The sequence below is a fragment of the Apis laboriosa genome, unplaced genomic scaffold (assembly GCF_014066325.1).
Source record: "Apis laboriosa isolate Shangri-la unplaced genomic scaffold, ASM1406632v1 scaffold9_cov152, whole genome shotgun sequence".
Classification (NCBI taxonomy): Eukaryota; Metazoa; Arthropoda; class Insecta; order Hymenoptera; family Apidae; genus Apis; species Apis laboriosa.
The window spans coordinates 7,069,186-7,089,726 of NW_025224966.1; the positions used below are offsets into that span (position 1 = coordinate 7,069,186).

The 20,541-nt window shown below is 28.6% G+C and overlaps 2 protein-coding genes across 3 annotated transcripts; one reads left to right on the forward strand and one right to left on the reverse strand.

Moving 5' to 3' along the window:
- Positions 1-35: 35 nt before the first annotated feature.
- LOC122720094 (membrane metallo-endopeptidase-like 1) lies at positions 36-6,293 on the reverse strand. 2 transcript variants are annotated; one of them, XM_043946594.1, is made up of 18 exons: positions 6,032-6,293; positions 5,363-5,532; positions 4,435-4,596; positions 4,216-4,299; positions 3,531-3,742; positions 3,230-3,436; positions 3,039-3,152; positions 2,586-2,727; positions 2,334-2,451; positions 2,042-2,132; positions 1,796-1,972; positions 1,606-1,706; positions 1,452-1,510; positions 1,270-1,321; positions 1,111-1,178; positions 883-1,028; positions 459-620; positions 36-243 (listed from the first exon to the last, which is right to left on the reverse strand). In XM_043946594.1, the coding sequence occupies exons 1-18, from the start codon at positions 6,049-6,051 to the stop codon at positions 64-66; spliced, it is 2,265 nt and encodes a 754-aa protein (XP_043802529.1). In that variant the 5' UTR covers positions 6,052-6,293; the 3' UTR covers positions 36-63. The 2 variants fall into 2 exon arrangements, with proteins under 2 accessions (XP_043802529.1, XP_043802528.1); XM_043946593.1 differs by lacking the exon at positions 6,032-6,293 and having other exon boundaries at positions 5,363-5,975.
- Positions 6,294-13,502: 7,209 nt separating this feature from the next.
- Positions 13,503-19,967, forward strand: LOC122719869 (mannosyl-oligosaccharide alpha-1,2-mannosidase IA-like). The gene is made up of 3 exons (XM_043946087.1): positions 13,503-13,958; positions 19,286-19,507; positions 19,872-19,967. The coding sequence occupies exons 1-3, from the start codon at positions 13,578-13,580 to the stop codon at positions 19,965-19,967; spliced, it is 699 nt and encodes a 232-aa protein (XP_043802022.1). The 5' UTR covers positions 13,503-13,577.
- Positions 19,968-20,541: the final 574 nt, after the last annotated feature.

Genomic DNA, 20,541 nt, shown 5'->3' on the forward strand with positions numbered 1-20,541 from the left:
AACGTCATGTTATTTCTTTATCGAAACTTCGTTCATAATTTATTAATTTTGTATATAGTTTTATTAATTCCAGAACGTACACTTGTGTCGTCGATTCATTGGACTGTTTCGCGAGCATTTAAAAGTTTTGGAAAACGCGTCCATATTGGAAAGGGAACCTATAATCCGATACTTTGCAGGACTGTGCTCGTCTTTGTTCACCATATCTGCCTCGTATTCAGGCCTCGTCGAAGAGCACCAAGACTAAAATGGAATTGTGTTAATTAAATCGAGAAACATTTAAATTTTATATTTGTTGAGACATAATTAACACACGATAATGGAGAGACGATAAATAATTATTTCTAGTCGATTTTTAGATTGAAATTTGACTGTTAATATTCGAAATATTAAAAAAAAAAAACGAAATTGTCTATATTATAGAATTTCGAAATTATTCCAATACTTAAATAACTTACATTCGCAAAGGATAAAAAGAAAAGTTCGTCGTTGGTAATATTTTCTAAACCTGGTAACTTGGTTTGTGGTTTTTGTTTCGCTATTTTCTTGTACGTTGAATAAGCAATTTGTATACCAATTGAATCAGCCATATTTTCATCTTCGGTTAGATATCCATTCAGCTGAATTGTAAATAGTACTTATTAGTACTTTTTTTATTGAATTTAAATATTTGATATATGTGTATTTTTTCAGATAACTATTTTCTGTTATAAAAAATCAATTAGAATCTTCTAAATTCTTGTCAATTGCGTAACTTGAGTGGTTATATAATATTAACAGAGTAATTCTCAAATGGAGAGATAATCAATATAGTTTTAATCGATTAAAAAATCGTCGAAACTATGCGAAACTTTGCATCAAGTGTCGATGAAAGAGCCTCACCTTAAAGAGTTCCCCATTTTCGTCTATGACATCAAGTACATAATTGTTATACTGATTGACAAAACACATCGATTGTTCCTCGAATTCTTCTGATATATTTTTGGAATTCCACGGAATTTTGTAACCCTCTTTATCAAATCGTATTCCTGAATAGACAAATCTCTGTTTATAGGAATTTTTTTAAATTTATCTATCGAACAATGATTTAAAATCATTTTATAGAATTACCTTCGTTATCGAAACTGTGAGATAATTCATGTCCAATTACAAATCCGATCGTTCCATAATTAATAGCGCTGGTAATTTGTATTGTTAATAAATTTATATATTAATTTAATTATATAAGAGACGCAATGATGAATTGAGATAAGAAATAAAGAAGCTTACTCTGGTAAAATATGCGTGAAATAAGGATCTTGCAACTCAGCTGCTGGTATAACTGGAATGATGATAAATTTTAATAAGGAAAATTTTAATTCTTAAGTATAAAAATTAATTTTTTTTAGTAATACGCGTGATATATTAAAAAAATATACAAATTTTATCTTTTTTTTTTTAATAGTACTCACGTATCGAATTGATTATTTGAGCATAAAACGCATTAACTGTTATAGGAAAATCTAACCATCTGAAGGATAATAATAAAATCAAATGTAAATTAAATATTTTAAGCGTTGAATATTTAATCGATATATAATATTTTCTTGTTTGAGAAAAACTCACTTATCTCTCATAACAGTCTGCCTGAATTCCGTCAGACTTTTTAACAATTCGTTCCTTTCACAATTTAAAATATTTTGAAAATAATCCGATCCTATTTGAAGCTGCAAATAATTGATAAAAATCACGTCTATATAAACATATATCATATTGCATATTTGATTATATTATAATTGCGTTAGAAGATGAATACTCCATCGTAATATCGAATAACAGCAGCATTGTCCTTATACCAATCTGGATATCCAATCTGCGTTTGTAGATTATCCAACTTTTCCATCAGCTTCTCTTTTATGGAATTTGATAGCCAATGTGTCTGACCTATGCGATGTCTTAATTCTTCTTTCATTCCTTCAACCATTTTCGTCGCCTTAAATTGATATATAAAATAAAAATTTTTTTCCTTTCGTGTTTAAAACCAATCTCAAACAAATATTACCTCGTGAACAACGTTATCCGAGATGTATTCCTTAACGAACATGTAAGAAACCGCATTCTTCATTCTAATATTGTTCGCACAAATTTCCCATCTAAAAGTTAATCGAAAGAAATCAAAATCATTTTTTCCAAATATCTATTCACGTTCATAATTTAAAGGCACACAGAATAATAACAAAAATTTGATCTCTTTCAACGAGTATCAAATTTTCAAAATTATTTTTCTTATTTTTCTTATTTTTCACGCGATGCAATATCGTGAAGGTGTAAGAAAAAAAAAAAAAAAAAAATACCGTGGAATAAAATTGGACACGTTATACGACGACAATGACATCTCGAACTTTATGTCCCTCATCTCTTGCGTAGTGTACAACAAAAATTTGTCGATCATGTTCCATTGGATGTAGTTCACTAGAAACGAGGGAAACAATAAACAATGACGTAGTGAAAGTGTACGAGTCGAAAGAAAATCTCGAAATTGATCAACTTTTTAATCGAAATGCAACAGCCAAACATAAATTATCGTACACGATTTTTGTAATTACCCAACACACGTCGAGATGTCTTTCCAAGTAAATTGGCCAGCTTGTGAAGAAATATTGGGTTGTACACTATAATAGGTTCGGATGAATTTATGTCGATATTAGCCATTTTAAAAGAGTATTGTATCACTTCCAAGAAGTCTATCTGCAAATATTACTTGTAAAACACCTTAGCCTGTATCGAGTGTCACGATTGCTCGTTATTCGAATTGTCTATCGATGATTGATGCATCGTGACGATCGATACTTGTGAATCAAAGCAATTAAGAATTGAAGAATAGCTATTGGCTATGAGGAAGAATAATATTCACGAATAGAAGAAAGTGTGTCAGTTTGGCATTGGAGTTGAAACGAGATTTGATCTTGGAATTAAATAGTGCAGAAAGCGTTTCGATTTAGGCGAAGGTTTCAGATTCATTCGTTTAGAATAATTATTAGGATAATTATTTTTTTTACCTTTGCCGTAGATGTATTAACGCCAGAATTGTCATACCATTTCTGCAATTGTTCGATCGTCATTCTTTCGAAATTATCACTAACCGTGTGACTTTCCTTCCCATTTTCGATGATCTGTGATAAAAAAACAAGAGATATTACTCTTCATCACGTTTATTGACGCGAATCATTAATCCAAAAAAGTTGGTCACCTCCAACAATTCAAGCTCGAAATATAACATTTCCACTATATCGATAATTAAATGTCGTCGATTCAGAGTGTATCCTTTTTCCCTTGCGAAAGTTTGAATCATACGAAATATACCTATCGTGAATTGATCGTCATCGTATAAAAACATTTCGAACATGTTCACAAACAGTCTTTTTCTCGACAGAGGATATTCGGTGGCTTGATCTATCTGCAAATACAAAACTTTTCTCAGATAAATAATTCGTGGAAATTTTTTAACATTATCATTATTATACATTTCATTGTCGCGTTTTATATCTTACTGTCAACACGTAGCGTTTCGTATTGTTCAAATCGATTTCGTATTCGAGATTGTAGAAAGCGCTGTTTCCGATTAATATCATGTATTCCTTGTCGATCCTCTGCCAAGGTGTTTTATCAGGATCCCACTCGTTGAATGGCATGGCTACAGGCCATCCTCCAGTGCGATCTAGGATCTCTTGAATCGGTTTAATGCCTCTCTTTTCGATCGCGTCTGTCGAAAGATTGGAAGAAAAATTTGGACAAAGCTTTTTCAAAGGAACACATCCCTCAGCACTTGTAATTATTCGAACAGAATCCATTACTCGAATCGATCATATCCTCCAAGAATAATATTATTTTTAGAATTCTTACAGCTAGAGAATTGAAATTCACAGTTTATTCAAATGAGATCTCGAATGGCGTAACTTATCCACTAAAATGTTTATCAATTCTTGAAAATATGGGAATTGATCGTATATACCGCGTATATATTATCAAATAATTAGTTCGATCAAGTAATTAAAAACTTCTTCTGTTCATCTATCTAAACGAGAAAAACATATTTTAATTTTCATTGCATAGTTAATAACAAACTGTCTGTGCAAATAGATTTAATTGCATGTACACGGATGTAAATTCTCTCGAATAATTATGCACGTGCTAAAGTTTATTCTCTCATATCAACATCGATTGCGATTTTCCTACCTACATCCATGCAGGAACGATAAAATTTCTTGGCCATTTTAACAGGTATGATATCGGTTGATTTGTCGTCTTCCGAAAGGATTTCTTCATAGGGACAATTCAAGAATATATAATTTATAAATAAAATAAACGAACGAAATTCTCAAATTCATGAATTATTTCAAGTTTCTTTCATATAAAAAAAGTATAAAAGAATAGATGGAAAAAATAATTTCTTGCCTCTGATACGATTATTCGTTTTATTCGCTTTAATCTCATCCTCGGACCATTCAACTTTGTTGTCTGGTATGGGATTGTGCTTGTTCCACGAACCACAAGCATACTGGTAGAAATTTTCGCAAGGGTCCACCGTGGCATCTCTATTTTCCTCAATTTTTTTCGCTGGGATAATGAATCGACAAAATTGATCAACTTCTCGTCATTTTTCATATTTGTAAATAACGTGTAAACTGCGATTATTATATAAAGTGAATTTTTTAAAATTAGAGAAATGAAATTTGAATAAAAATCTTTGGATATTTCGTTATTTTCGATGTTTAAATTTTTAAAAGATTCTAATAATAAGAAGCTTGGAAATTTTGTAATATTATGAAATTTTGAACGATTGATAAAGAAATATTACTGAAATTAAAGAAAAATATTACATATTACATTTTAAATAATCATTTTTTCTGCATCTAAAAAGAGAGAAGAGATTTAAAAAAAAGAATTTCAATTAATATTTAGGTGATCCTCGAATCAAGCAAAGATATTAATGTCGAGACAACTGAAATAATCAAATTAGTAAATCATTTAACTCCTTAATAAAAAAAGAAATATCTATTTATATCTAACGATTAAATCCAAATCCATAAATTATAAATTTCTTCATTTGTATATAACCAAATATAATAAATATTAAAGAAAATTACGCGCTTGCAAAACGCGATACAACATAATTTTTCGCTACTGTGATTTGTCTCGTGTATTTCTTATTATGCTCGAACAGCACGTGCCATTCCAAAAGATTTCTCTTTAGTGTTATCGTTCGATAATTTATCAACACAGAAGAACACAGCCTGCAGGCTGTTCTCTTATATAATGCAACTCATTTACGAGAAAATTGCAACTTATGTAAATGTTACGTCACGAGAGCACACCAACGTACCGATCTGGTAACAGTACTTAGTCTCACAAATTCTCTGCTCTTGATTTTCACGGTGGTCGTGATGATCCAAGTTCGCTTTTGTGTCGTTCGTGTTCACGATCCTCCAGATCCGTGCGAACGACTGTGAAGAAGGATACAAAGGAATTGCACTAACGATTGACAACTGACATCTGTAAAGAAAAACAAGAGAGAGAGAGAAAAAAAAAAAGGAAAAAAAGAAGGAAAAATCATTCATGAATAATTCCTCAACGAACAAACAGCATGGAGTAGTAATAACATTAAGAAGGAAAATAATTTATTTCAGATCCATCACGTACGCGATGCGACAGCCAGATTATTCATTTCATGATCAAATTTCACTGTTTTCGCAATATATTTCCGCGTATTATTGCCGTAAAATTGTACCAACAATTTCAATCGATGACTTCGAATAAATGATACACTTGAAATATCTTGAAATCAACATTGTGATTACGCACCACATCTCCATTTTATTTATTAATTAATTCTATTATTATTTAATAGTGACACGGTTCAATAAAATTTAAAAATAATTTAAAATCATTTTTTTTAAAAGTATATAAATTAATTTTCTAAGGCTTCAGTTATATTAATAAATACGATAAATTAAATTTAGATCTTGATTGTCGATTACGTTTGATTACTTACATTATCCACGAGAGCTGCATAGTTACTGAAGAAGCGAAATCCTGGACTGATGTATGCGTCGTGGCAACGAGTTATCCAAAACTCGGTAAGGCAGCCGTCTTTTTCCCGCGGGTGCGCTTCATACGCTCTTTTTAAAATCGCCAAAGCCAATCGCTATACAAGGCTAATTTATAAAGTATGTTTCATGATACAAGACAGGTATCGCTAGATACGCAACGAATAATTGATTTCTCAGCCGTCACGGTATGACATCCGGATAACAAGCGGGAATGAATCAACTAAATGGAAAGTAATGGCAAATAAAATCTTTATATATATATATATATATATATATATACTTATATTATTGATTATCATCAATAATACGATGACTCATTTTTTTTTTTATACATTCTGACGAAGATAATTTAATAGATAGGCTTTGAATGTTTATATATTATTTTTTCAAGTTTCATGTTCCCTATACAGATAACAGATGGAAAAACAAAGAAATAATATTCAATGAAAAAGGAATTGAAGAAGATTTTTCTGGTAAATATTATTTATTGAATGTAATCACAGAAGAATTGTGAATTTTTATAATTTATCGCACATCATTAAGCGTTCAATAATGATTTTAAAGATTAAACTTTAAAGATAGAACAAGGACTAGGAAAAAACTAATCGGCGACTAATTCTACTTTCGATTCTCAATAGAATAAAGATATATTATTTAAAAAGCTCACTTCTCATTCTACTTCAATACACGTGGTGTATATGAAAAAAAAAAAAAAATGAAAAAAAATCGTATCTCTGCTAATTTATTTATTCATATATTTTCTTTCATTTATGATAATTTATTGCATTAATGCACTATTACAGAAATAACTATCATATCATATTCTTAAGGTTATAGGTCGAAAATTTAATTTTTTTAATAAACAATTAGCAATATCAGAATATATAACTATCGCAAAATTGTCAAATTTCTAAATAATCTACTCATCAGAATAAATATGGATGTTTTTTAAAATATTCTATTTAATACCGCATGCTTTTTATAGCAGATAAGATTATGCATATGATATTTTTCATGTAGTTTTAAAAAATAATTAAATAAAACAAAAGTTATAAAAAAGAATAATAATATCACTTATTCTTTTCTAAATATTTTATTCGAAGAAAATATTGAAATCTTGTACCTTGTCATAATCACACACTTCACAAAACTAAGTATAGACAAAAAAAGGAAATAGTAAGAGAAGGACAGAAATAGAGTAAAAATTTGACAACTAACGCCATCTAGAGAGCGCCGTACGAGAAACATAAAAAAGGACAGTAGATTATGAGAAAAAGATAGAAATAGCACAAGAATGGATTATTAGCGCCATCTCTTGACATTTTTTCAAAAGTGTATTATATAAATTTTAAATATAAGAGATAACTATTTCTATTTTGTGTCATAGAATAGATATATTTAACAATAAGATAATTCATATTTGTTATAAGAATAAATCAATCAGTTTATGGATTTTTAAGAATTAAACAATTAAACTTATCGACTTAACTGATTGACTGATACAATAAAAACCTGAAAATAAAAAATTAAATTTCATCAAATTTAATTGTATAATTCTACACAACAAACACATATTATTTTGTACATATATCAATATTTTATATTTTCATTGAATGTATAATATTGAATATAAAATATTGATAATAAGAAAAATAAAAATAAATAAATAAAATATATCTTAAAGAAAGTTTTATTTATTTTATTAACTTGAATTCTATTCACCACCGTAACCAACATTGGTGTATCATTAATTATTCATATAATTCATTTACTTACAATTGTATTTTACTAAAATAATAATTAATACTTTCTTACAAATTTATTTGTATTTCCAAATTTTTACTTAAAAATAGCTCAATACTAATCTTTAAATTAATAATTAATCCTAAATTTATATTTAGAAAGAATTTTGTATGAAATGAATGTAATTTATAAAAATCTTACATGTATTTAAAAATATTACATTTATTGAAATTTCTTATAAACTATATAAACTTAAATTGAATAACTTCAAAAATTTGATCTAAACTTATAATTCTTTTGAAAATGAATCTAATTCTTATCTGTATACAAGTTAAATATTTTTAATTCTTATCTATTTTCTTATCTAAAAATCTATAAATAGTATTGACATATTTATTTAAAACTTTAAGAAATCTATCTACAAAAAAATCTAAATACAATCAAACAAAGGAAAAAAAAATATTAAATATGAATCTTTTTTATTTAACTTAATTTTACTTACTTGACTTAATTGATTTTATAATAGTTTCTCAAATGAATAAGATTATTAAAGAATTTATAAAGAAAATCATAAAATTTCATAAATCATAATGACTTTCCATTTTCAAATCTTGATGTAATCTTTGTCTGCACATAAAATAAATTTTTTCAATTTCTATTTTAAAAAATTTAAAAATATTATCTACCTACGTAGAAAAATTTAAAGATTTTTAAAAAATTTACCTAATAAAAACTAAATTCTTCTTACCTCTCTAATTAAAGATATAATCTACTTGCATAGAAATTTAAAGATTTTTTTAGAATTCCACCTACCAAAAAATCTGATATAATCACAGAAAAGATATTCTTTGAAATAAATCTTCTTTGATTGATTCCAACATAATTTCTGAAAATAAATCAAATTAGAAAGAATTAATAAAGTTTTATATAATGTAATTACTTACCAATTGAAAGACTTATGTTTCTTCTGAATTGATATATCTGGAATAAACTTATTTATTAAATTAATAATTAAAAAGAAAGACAATCAATAACTGAAACAAAAATGTTATATAAGTACATATAATAATGAATAATAAAAATGTGAATGAAATAAAATAAAATGTAATAATTTGTAATAAAAAAATATCTTGTGTAATTCATAATATTAATGCAAACTTTTCATTTTAACATAATACTGTTAAAAAAAACTGATGAAAATTATATTGCAACTTTAATTCAATCTGTTATTAATTAATTTAATAAAATCAATACTAATAAAAAAAGCCAGCATGCAAATTGGCTAAATGATATAACAACAAAAACTACGTATTACTAAAACGAGCACAATGACAAAGTAGTAACAATGACTTCCCATTCTTTGGATCCAGACAAAATCCAAAAAATGAGAAGCCATTCGTTGCAGCCCCTCTTCGTGACAGTTTGTCGAGGCCTCTTCGGTCTTCTTTTTTCGAGCGCAATGCTCGCTGAAACTTAAAACTAGGCTCGAGATTTCCTACCTTCGCATACAAAAAACTAAGGAAATTGAGTGCACATGCATTGGGCGATCAACGATCGCAGTGATCCGTACATGTACAAAATCTCGAGCTCAATGTGCGTTTCGAAATCCATTTCACGACCACGACCGCGGAATTCGAAAAATCGAAAGCAAGATAAAAACAAATAGTCATTAATGATCATTCGATTCATGATAAAATTTCACTCTCGATTTTTCAAATTATATTTCCTGAAACAAGTTGTCACGCGAAAACGCGCCTACCCGACCAGAGATTGTGACAACTTGCCCGGCCCTACCTACTTAAATTTAACAGACATACCAGAAGTATACTACCTATCCTACCTAGCCCTATATTTAAAAAATGGCAAAACAGGCATACCAACACATTCATTCCACGATTCTCACGCATAATACTCGGGCGCAAAAGCCTACACTAGGGAAAATGTCCCGGGACACCTCCGACACCCGAGCTTGGCATACTTCTTTCACACTCTAACTTTACGTACCTTTTTCCTGAAATCGACTGACGATGGCTAGTGACCATTGCGATAAAAATACATATATATTAATTAATCGAATATCCATCAACAAAAATATATGTCTTTTGAAAGAATTAAATTACTAAAAATAATATTTAATATCATTGTCGTAATTTGGAAGTAAAACTTGTAATATTATATATAAGTTATGGGAAATTATAATGAGATTACTCATGAATATTATAAGCTATATTGTATGAAATGATAAACGACGCAATTCCACAACCTAATTCCACACACACAATGTGGAAAATACGTCGTGCACGATTCACTAACATATCGTCAGTCGCTGAAAAATTATTATAACTTTATGAACTAGATTCATCATGCCCATTGCCTTTCTCTCACCCAAGTAGCACCGGGGCACGTGAATGAGATCCTGGCAATGGACATGGAAAGGGTTAAATCTGAAAATCCTGAGCTAAAAAAACATATTAGCATATCTAACGAACTAATATTCTTTAATTCAAATTTGTTTATTTTATTTCAAGCTCTAATAAATTTAATTTACAAATTTAATTAATTTTTATTAATTTTAGAAAGCAAAAATGTAAAAACAATAAATAAGAAATTTATTTTCAGAATTATTTTGAGAATTAATAATATATAATTGACTCTGAATGGAAATTTATTCATATTATATTTAATAAAATTATTCATATTATATTTATAATATATTTATTAATAAAAATAACCTCAGGCGATCTCTTTATCAAAGCACATTTTCAAAAATATATAAAAGAAATATTCAAAACTTGTAACTTTGATTTTAAAATCTGCCTGTCGCGAAGTGTCTTCTTGCATATAATATTTGATGTATTTTTAAACAAGAGAAATAAAAACTATTATTTTTACTATTTATTTAATTTATATATATATATTTAAATATTTGATGTTTGTAAATATGCTTTAATAGATTACAATAATTTATTTTTAGAAAATGAATTAATATCATTAAAATTATTAATATTTAAAAACATAATATACAAGAAGACCTATCCTGATCTAATAAATAAAACACAAGAAAAAAATGTTACTACTCACGGGTATAATAAATACCCGCGGCCACTGTGCTCGTGCAAAAATCTACGTATACAACCAATTACTCGTGTCGATTCGGACCTTTCATCCTACGACATGATTGAGTAATCAGAGGAACATAAATGCATGCGACTCACCAATGATGCGAAGAATCTGCATTCATTGCCGAATAATCAGGAAATGGAAACTGTAACAAAATATAAAATATTATAATTAAAATATAATTCTATTTGAAAAAATTGAAAGAAGTAACTGGAAAATATATAAAAATGATTACCTCTTTGCGTGATGGATGATCGCCTTATTCTCTTGAAAAACACTGACTCTATTTCATAAAAGCACTGACTCTATCTCGAATATTAAAAAAATAATAATAAAAATAAAAGGCTATTAATTATATTCATAATTTATAATCGATGAACAAACACTGACATACATCTTTCTTTAAAAATTAAAAACTTATTTCTTTTGTAAAACTTGTTCTTGGTATTCATATTGAAAATTCTTTTTCTCATCTAAAATAATTTCAACTATTTATCTGAAACAAAAAAGATAAATATATANCTAATAAATAAAACACAAGAAAAAAATGTTACTACTCACGGGTATAATAAATACCCGCGGCCACTGTGCTCGTGCAAAAATCTACGTATACAACCAATTACTCGTGTCGATTCGGACCTTTCATCCTACGACATGATTGAGTAATCAGAGGAACATAAATGCATGCGACTCACCAATGATGCGAAGAATCTGCATTCATTGCCGAATAATCAGGAAATGGAAACTGTAACAAAATATAAAATATTATAATTAAAATATAATTCTATTTGAAAAAATTGAAAGAAGTAACTGGAAAATATATAAAAATGATTACCTCTTTGCGTGATGGATGATCGCCTTATTCTCTTGAAAAACACTGACTCTATTTCATAAAAGCACTGACTCTATCTCGAATATTAAAAAAATAATAATAAAAATAAAAGGCTATTAATTATATTCATAATTTATAATCGATGAACAAACACTGACATACATCTTTCTTTAAAAATTAAAAACTTATTTCTTTTGTAAAACTTGTTCTTGGTATTCATATTGAAAATTCTTTTTCTCATCTAAAATAATTTCAACTATTTATCTGAAACAAAAAAGATAAATATATAAAATATGTAAGATTAAATTAATTGTATGAAAATGAAGCAAAAACTTAATATAAATCTTATTTTAAAAGTTTGAATTAATGGTTAACTTTAATAATAACTCTAATAATCAAATAAACGAATAAAAAAAGAAGACTAAATTATTCTTTGAAGAATTATTAATTCTAATAATATTCAATAAATAATTGAACAAATGCATATTAATGAAATAATAATATAAAAAGTAAAAGAATAACTGTATTCAAATGTATTAGGAAATATATATTATGCATTTGAAGCAAAACTAATCACAAGTTTTGGCAATAGAAATCCTTTGTGTAACAATTTGAATGTACAAATTTGGGAGAAGAGGGGGAAGGGAGAAGAGGGGAAGGGAGAAGAGGGGAAGGGGGAAGCGGGGAGGGGGGAGAGACATATTCGATAATTCGAATCAAAATGTATCAAAGAAATAATATGCGAATTAAATATATAGATAGATGCATTTAGTATAGAAATATATGAGAAAATGAGAAAAATCTTACCACATTTATATGATAATCGTTGAATTATCTTTTAATCATTATGGCGTGCACAAAAATTATTACATTTCCGAACCATCCCGCCTTGAATGCTTGGATCAAATAATGGCATAAAACTATTAAAAGTTCAAAACACTATTCAATTCTAATATAATAATGATTAAACAAAACTTAACAACTGATTAATTAAGTTTAATAACCGTAATACAATAATTTATCACTAAAAATTTTATATAATTACACTTCTCAACCGATGAAACGTGACCTGTCACCACAATTTTCAACTGTAGACTGACGTCATGCGCAACATGATGCGCACTGATTCATTTCGCGGCTAGATCTTACCGACTTCCTGATTGGTTAAAAAATAGTTAGTGCATTTCTTATTTTAAACGCGCGAAAATTGAAATATAATATGAATTAATTATGAATTATTAATATTAATATAAATTACAATTAAAATAATTCTAAGATAAAATGGTAGAATATTTTAACACAGTTATAAATTGAAAATTAATAACTTAAAACGATAAATTTTACTATAATTAATAAAAATATATATTATTACATTTATAACATTTATATAATTTTATATAGTTAGAATATTTTAACATAGTAAATTGAAAATTAATATTATAAAACAATAAATTTTTTTGAGAAAATTTGGATTACAAAAATATATATATATAAAATTTTATATCTAATGTGTTTTCGTGTCAAGTTATCGACTGCACGATATTATACCGATCTGTATTCGTTTGCTTGTTATTCATGAAAGTAGTTGGTGCATGAGTCGCACCAGCTGATTGGCGCTCCATCTGCGACGAAGTGTCAAGCTCGGCGAGCAGGTGGTGCTCGCGTGCCACGGCATTTGTAATGGCGTGCGACGGCTAGGAAAAGGGCAACAACGCGCACGAGTGCTCGAGTTTTCGTCTGTTGTAAAAACGGGAAGTGCGTTAGTGCGTGCGTGGCGTGACAGTATCGTTAAAATGACAACGACGTCGAGCATTCTGCCATCGTATCAGCGGTTCGTGAACGGTGTGCCGGTGCCTCTATTCTCGAGACGGTCGTTCCGCCCGCGTGAAAAGTATCTGATCATGTTGGTGTTTTTGACGTTCGGTGTCGTGTGTTTCGGAACGTTCTTCTTTTTGCCGGATTTCCGTCCGGGCACCGGTGGCGTCGCAGTGAACAGTGTTTACCGTGTATACCAACACATGCAAAAAGCGGGACCGGAATTACTTATACCGGCGCCACCTCGTTTACAAGGGGGCATAAAGGGGTCCATAGGTCATCTTAATGCTGTGCCACCTGGACACGAGGGCATTGATCATCAGGATGTGCATATTCTTCAGGACAAGCAAAAGCTGCAGGTCCGCGCGTGTGTCAGAGTCTCGACGTTGCGCTTCTTTCGATTCTCGATTATACTCGACTCTCGATTTTGTAGCTTACTCGCAAACTCGTGATTTCGCTTGTCATCGTTTCTTGAGAAATCAAATGGTGCTGATCTCTTTGACAATAATTGTATGATCTTTCTCGTCGTGATGTCCTTGTTTTTTTTATAACATCTTATGTATTCCGTTTTTTCAGCTGTTACACGCTTTCTCGATTCGTTTGTTTACATGCGGCCATCGTGACGTATCGCGGGCACACGTGTACACGCGTAACAGAGCAAAAGTTTACACAATCCGTAATTTTTATTTCTTTAATTCGTGATTATTTTATTTTTGCTATGTTCATTCGATTTGATTCCGCGCTAACGATCAAAACGCGCTAATTGTCAATGAATATGTATGAGCTACATATTTACTTCAATATGGCCACCATATTTTATTTAATATCGATCGATCTGTCAAGATTCGATAATCGTAATTTATCGTTTTCGATCGCCATTTTGTTAGTTTTGTGTCTGCGATTATTCTTTTTAATCCTGTTTTCATTACGAATTGTGCGTGAACAACGAAACGTTTTACCTACGTTTTTGCATAATCGGAATATTTATGTATAACGAAATATGAAAATTTAAATCAGCTATCGTTCTCATTTCATCACGCACGGTTTCTCCGGAAAATGACATGTCGTTCTACGTATCACGCGTATTAGCGAATAAATTACGCGTATTGTGAAACGTACTGTGTGAAACGTAACTATGTGAAACGCATTTACTGGGATTAAATTATTTAATCTATCATCGTGTTGCGGGCTGAGAGAACGAGTTTTATCAATGTTAATAGACTCTCGCCCTAAAATTTCAAAGCGCAATTTCCGACGCATCGACATGACCCTCATTGACCATATTTCATTTCTATCGTTGTATGCACATGGATAACACATGGATAACACATGTTAAGTAATAATTTTTTTTTCTTAACTTTTTTAAAATTTAAGGAAATTTTGAATTAGTAAATTTATTATTTATAATAAAAATATATTTAAGTTGTTAGATTTAATAATTTAATAGGAAAATGATAGATGTCGATATAAAGGTTGATAAAAATTGCGAATCGATTAATTTGAGATATAAAAAGATAAGATTTGCTGATAATAGAATAGTGATATCTATCGATAAATTTAATTAATAAAAAGATTATTAATAAGATATAGAATATAGGATATAGGATATAGGATAAAAATTAATATTTTTATTATTTTCTTCATTGATTTTAATTTTTACTTTATTTTTTTATTTTTTCCATTAAGAATTAAATAAAACAAAATTATTCACAGCTCAGTTTGATACGATAACTCGATATTTATTCAATCGTCGATAAAACAAACTTTAATTCCAAATGAAAATTTTCACGTGTATAATCAATATTCTTGAAATCGTTTTAAAATTCAGAGTGTTAGAAAATTATCTCTAAAACAATCGAAAATATGGTGAAAGCGATATTGAAAAGATGATGGAATCGAATCGAAAGAAAAAAAAGTTATATCTTGTTTTATCGTCTAATTAACGATGACGACATAAGATTGAAGCTCGATTTACAATTCGAATAGGAAATTATTTTCGCGTTTATATCAAAATGTTGACGTCCCTTGTTAACCGTGAAATAATAGAATCTATCAAAGATTTACGTTTAATGGAGGATATACGTTCGAATATTTAATGTTGCGAAACGCGCTAACTCTATTTGCACCATTCTTGATAACATTCACAGATTTTCATTATAAATTTCGTCTCACAAACGAAATTTTACAACCGTGATTGTTTGTCAAAATCTTGATTATTTTCGAACGTTACAATTTTTTTAACAAACATTTTTTATGATATATACATATGTAGATACAGTTTATTATTTAAAATTGTAATTTTTATATTTTCTACGATAATTTTAATGAGAATTTAATTTAATTAGAATTTTTTTTTTTACGATGAATTTAATAGCATGAAGAATTTGTTAATATAATAAAAGCTTCTTAGATTTATATACTTACTTAAAATATAATTTTAACGTGAAAAGCAGAATGTTTAATTAATAGTTCTTCTCTAGTTGGATTTATTAAAATTGAAGCGCGATTTTGATGGCAATTTCATCGTAGAACTAGGTAATTCGACTGTAATTTAGCACTTGTTCCGCGAGTTTAACATTTGCACGTGTTAGATGCAGCATGTTCAAATTTCACCAGTTTCTCATATAAGAGAAATGTTATCCAACATTGAAGTTGTGATAGATTCGTTGTTGGTAGAGAAATAGATTTATTTGTTATTAATTTACATATTTATCTTGAAATATTTTTATCTTCATATTTAATATCAATAGCCTGACGATGGCAAAAATAAGGGAATTTTAAAGCGAATACCTATGAATTTGCCATAGACTTTCAATCAGGTCGTTCATTGAAAGTGTTACGAATATATACATATTTTCGATCGATTCACGATCCACAGGTGATCTCCCCTATTAATACGTGATCGATTACGAAATGTAGTTTGCATAATTGGAATTATTCATTCGATTTCACGTGTGCAGTAATCGACTAAGAGATATAGTTTGAATTAAATATATAGGTCAGTCGAACGGAAAACTGATTTGAGAATGAATCATTAGAAAAATGATAGAATATATTTTTAATATATTATAACATTAGTAAAAGATATGAATTTTTATATTTCTTCAGAGAAAGAATTCTAGTCATTTTTTTCTATTAGTTAATAATAAAATAGACTAACATAAAATAGACAATTTATGAAATTAAATTAATTTCATGAAAGAAAGACACATAGAATTTTTTATAATAATATTTCATTTAAAAAATTAAAAATTCTTCTAAATTTCGCAATTGCAATATTATTAATTGTTACTTTTGCTATCAATATACTTTACTTTTATATTTTTTTTTGCCTAATTTAAATTCAGAAATATTTATTTGTTATTTTCTGATAACAAACTTAACGCCATAAATGTTATAATATATATATAATTTTCCACGAAATTACATAAAAAATAGAATGAATTCAAGTTTATATGTGAATATTACCGCGATAGTATAATATTTTAAAATAAAACTAATGTGATATGTCATCGAGTCAATATTAGATAACGTGTATATGCGAATAAATTATTTTTCTTGATATTCTCAGTCAAATCTATAGTATACTTGAATCAATCTTATCTATCGAGACACAGAATTTTAATAAAATTTTAATGGAAAATAGCTGTTATATTAGTATTACTTATAACAAAGATAATGTACTTTAAACTTCACAAGAAATGCAATAATAAAGGAATAGTAGCAATAGCAAAAAAAGATAGAAACTAACATCGTTATTGTAATATTGATCGAAAATAAAAAGTAGAAATAATTCTTGTTTTTACGTAACACGATGACTTTTTAGATTTGAGAATATTTGAAAAAAAAATCGGTAAGGAAAAAAAAAGTTTATCGATTAAAGGAATAAATTTAGATCTAAAGCTAGCTAAAGCTACTTACTATTATATTACTAGTGGAAGTTACTATAATTATATACGGGAATTTCGTGTAACATAAATAATTGAATAATTATACTCGTGCATGTATGTTAATTCAATTCGCAATATTTTAATCAGCGCGTTATTATATATGCACAATAAAAAAGAAATATTATTAAATAAAAATTAGAATTCGGTGTGAAAGTATTTATAATTTTTCTGGATTCACGCAAATAACAATTCAATTCAGAATCCTTCCATTACTTTCAAATTATTATATTAATAAGTCCGAATGAGCTCAAAGTTGCAATTATTCCTAAAAATTTTTTTCTCCAAACAAAATACTTCTCTATTCAACAAATAACTCGATCATAATCGGTTTTTCCTCGAAAAAACAGCTCGTGATAGAGTTAAATTCGAAATCGTTTAACGCAGAGGGAAAAGCAAGCGTTATACTCGCAACATTTCACTTTTCCTTCTTTTATAATCATGGTTGGTCGAGAGCCGATATTTTCTGAGCGAATCGAGCGAAAGAAGCGTGTTCTCGAGACGAGATTGCATTCGTACGGCGGTGTTCGAATAAATAGATCCGAGGTCTCTCTCTCTCTCTCTCTCTTTCAAACGGTCCGGAAAAATTTGATTTTTATTCGACGTGGCGTGGACCGATCTTTTCCACTCTTTAAGATGAAAATTTTGTATAAATAATTGCCGCGTGTATCGGTCGGAAATAGGGTCTGAATTTGAAGTGGGGCGATGAAAATGCGCGATTGATAGATTGTAATTTGTAAATAGCTGGGAAAATAAATGGAAACGTTTCACGATCTCAAAGAGACTGTGTCGCTGTTACTGACCTCTCCAGCTCAAACATCCTATACCTTTGAATAAATTGACTTTGATTATATGTTTTATGGAGATTCGATGACACGGTGGAATTTCGATATGTTCTGAGTAAACGTTTCGTTGTTTGATTTTTTTTTTTTTTTCTGTTTGCTTTCTTAGATATCTATCTATTTTTCGTTTCGATTCCGTGTTGAATATATTATTTCATTTTTTTTTATGGAAATAATATTTATGATTGAATAATTCGTGCGAGGAATGGTACACAGTTCCTTCTTTATTCGACATTGAAAAATTTATCAGGATAGATAAATATTTGCAATTTGATAAGTCGTAAAGTTTACAATTCGGTCGAAGTTGAAGTTAACAATGTTATCTAAACGTTACCTTGACTGATAAAACAATTTCTTTTAAAACATCTTTTAAAACAACGTATAAATGATCGCAAAACATTTTAACCAGACACCCTGTATATACGAAATTAACATTAACCGTTACTATTAGTTCTAATAATTTAATAAAGTACATAAATAATTCTTTTTACAATTGATCCTCCATGAAATAAGATAAAAAACATTTTTTATTTGAAATTATTCCAAACAATGAATCGAAAATTTATTCTTTCCATATCCGATTTCATTATTCTCTCGTTATTATTTGTCGCTTCCTACGTCAAATTCTTTCCGCTCTGTTGTTCGTTTCGAAATCGTATATTAAAAAAAATCATTCAGTTTTTTTCTCAATTTATAAAAAAATCAATGTTCGTATCAGAAAAAATACATTATTTTAATAGCAAGGACTAGCTTACCGAGAGACCATCGGATTTTTATTTTATTTTCTTATTCTCGACGATCAAATTGAAATTAACACGTCTAATTAATTAAAAAAAAAAAAAAAAAAACCGTCATTCGAAAAATCTCGATCCGCGATTCGATCTGACCGAATTTCAGGCGAAGATTGACGAGGAATATCAGCAACAGAAGATGTTAGAGAAGCCGGAAGTGATTGGTGAAATACATGTGCGTGTTACTAGTTCGCCATCGTTAGTGCTTCACCGGAAGAACGAAGTTCTGGAGACTGTGCCGCCAGCACCCGCCAGTAAACTTCCTTTGACGGTCGGTGGAGAGGACAAGGACCCCATCGCCAGGGAACGGAGGGACAAGGTCAAAGAGGTGAGTCTTTCTTCTTCATTCATATAAAGTAAATTGTCGACAATGTTGGCTGAAAGAAGAAGAATATTTTTTTTTAAAGTAAAATATTGAATAATATTTTACTAATATTTTTGATTTTTAATTAGGAAGAATTATTATTAATCATTATTAATCATAGACACATTTATTTTCTCTTAATTTGTTAATATTTATTAATTATTATTTTCTTTGATCCTAAAAAAAAGATTTTTATCTTATCATTGATTATGATGGAAAAGAGGAATTAAAAACGTTTTTTTTTAGATCGTGAAAATTAAATTAATAAATTATCGTCACTAACTGTATTTAAAAAAATAACGATAGTTGTATGATTATCGTTCTTTAGATAGTAGACTACGCGTTTCAAAATTACGTAAGCTTTGTTAGTCATCAAATATTGTTTTTCATGTACCATCAATCAAGAATAAGCTTCTATGGTTAATACAGTTTTATAACTGTGTAAATAGTTCATTCATGTAGAATTTTATCTTTATCTTATTTGACAAAGATAAACAAGATATATAAATAATACGAGTATTTAATTTAATATCTTGTGGACAGCGATATATATTATTCTTCAAAAGTATATTTAATTTAAAATAATAAGAAACAAGAAGAAACAGAGCATTTTTGTTAATTGATTTTATTGAAATTAAATATTTACTTTTGATAGAATTTTTTTTATAGAAACTAGGAAATTGATAATATTTACGAAATTTAGATTTTTATAGCAATTTGCTTTTCCAAATTGAAATCCACGTTTACGAAATAAACGAAATGAGTTTTGAATGTACAAAGCTTTTCAAATATTCAAAGCAACTTGAATTTTAAGCAGCAAAGCTTCATCATTCCTGCATAATATATTTCTGAGTATTCTCTCAAGAATTTTTCATTATTTCATTTCTTTTAATATCAAAAGAATCATTATCATCTGAGTTAAAATTTTTGCAGAATGTAAAAAACACGATTCTTCCAAAATATAATTTCTCAGGATTATTAAAGTTTCGTTTATCTTC

Coding starts and splice junctions, on each gene's coding strand:
- LOC122720094 (XM_043946593.1), bottom strand. CDS start 5,597: ATGAATGATTTTTCCTTCTTTTTTTCCTTTTTTTTTTTCTCTCTCTCT. Junction 1,029..1,110: donor TCACAGTTTCGATAACGAAG/GTAATTCTATAA, acceptor TTGTCTATTCAG/GAATACGATTTGATAAAGAG. Junction 621..882: donor AAAATGGGGAACTCTTTAAG/GTGAGGCTCTTT, acceptor TTTACAATTCAG/CTGAATGGATATCTAACCGA.
- LOC122719869 (XM_043946087.1), top strand. CDS start 13,578: ATGACAACGACGTCGAGCATTCTGCCATCGTATCAGCGGTTCGTGAAC. Junction 13,959..19,285: donor AGGACAAGCAAAAGCTGCAG/GTCCGCGCGTGT, acceptor ACCGAATTTCAG/GCGAAGATTGACGAGGAATA. Junction 19,508..19,871: donor GGAGGGACAAGGTCAAAGAG/GTGAGTCTTTCT, acceptor ATCGTTCTTTAG/ATAGTAGACTACGCGTTTCA.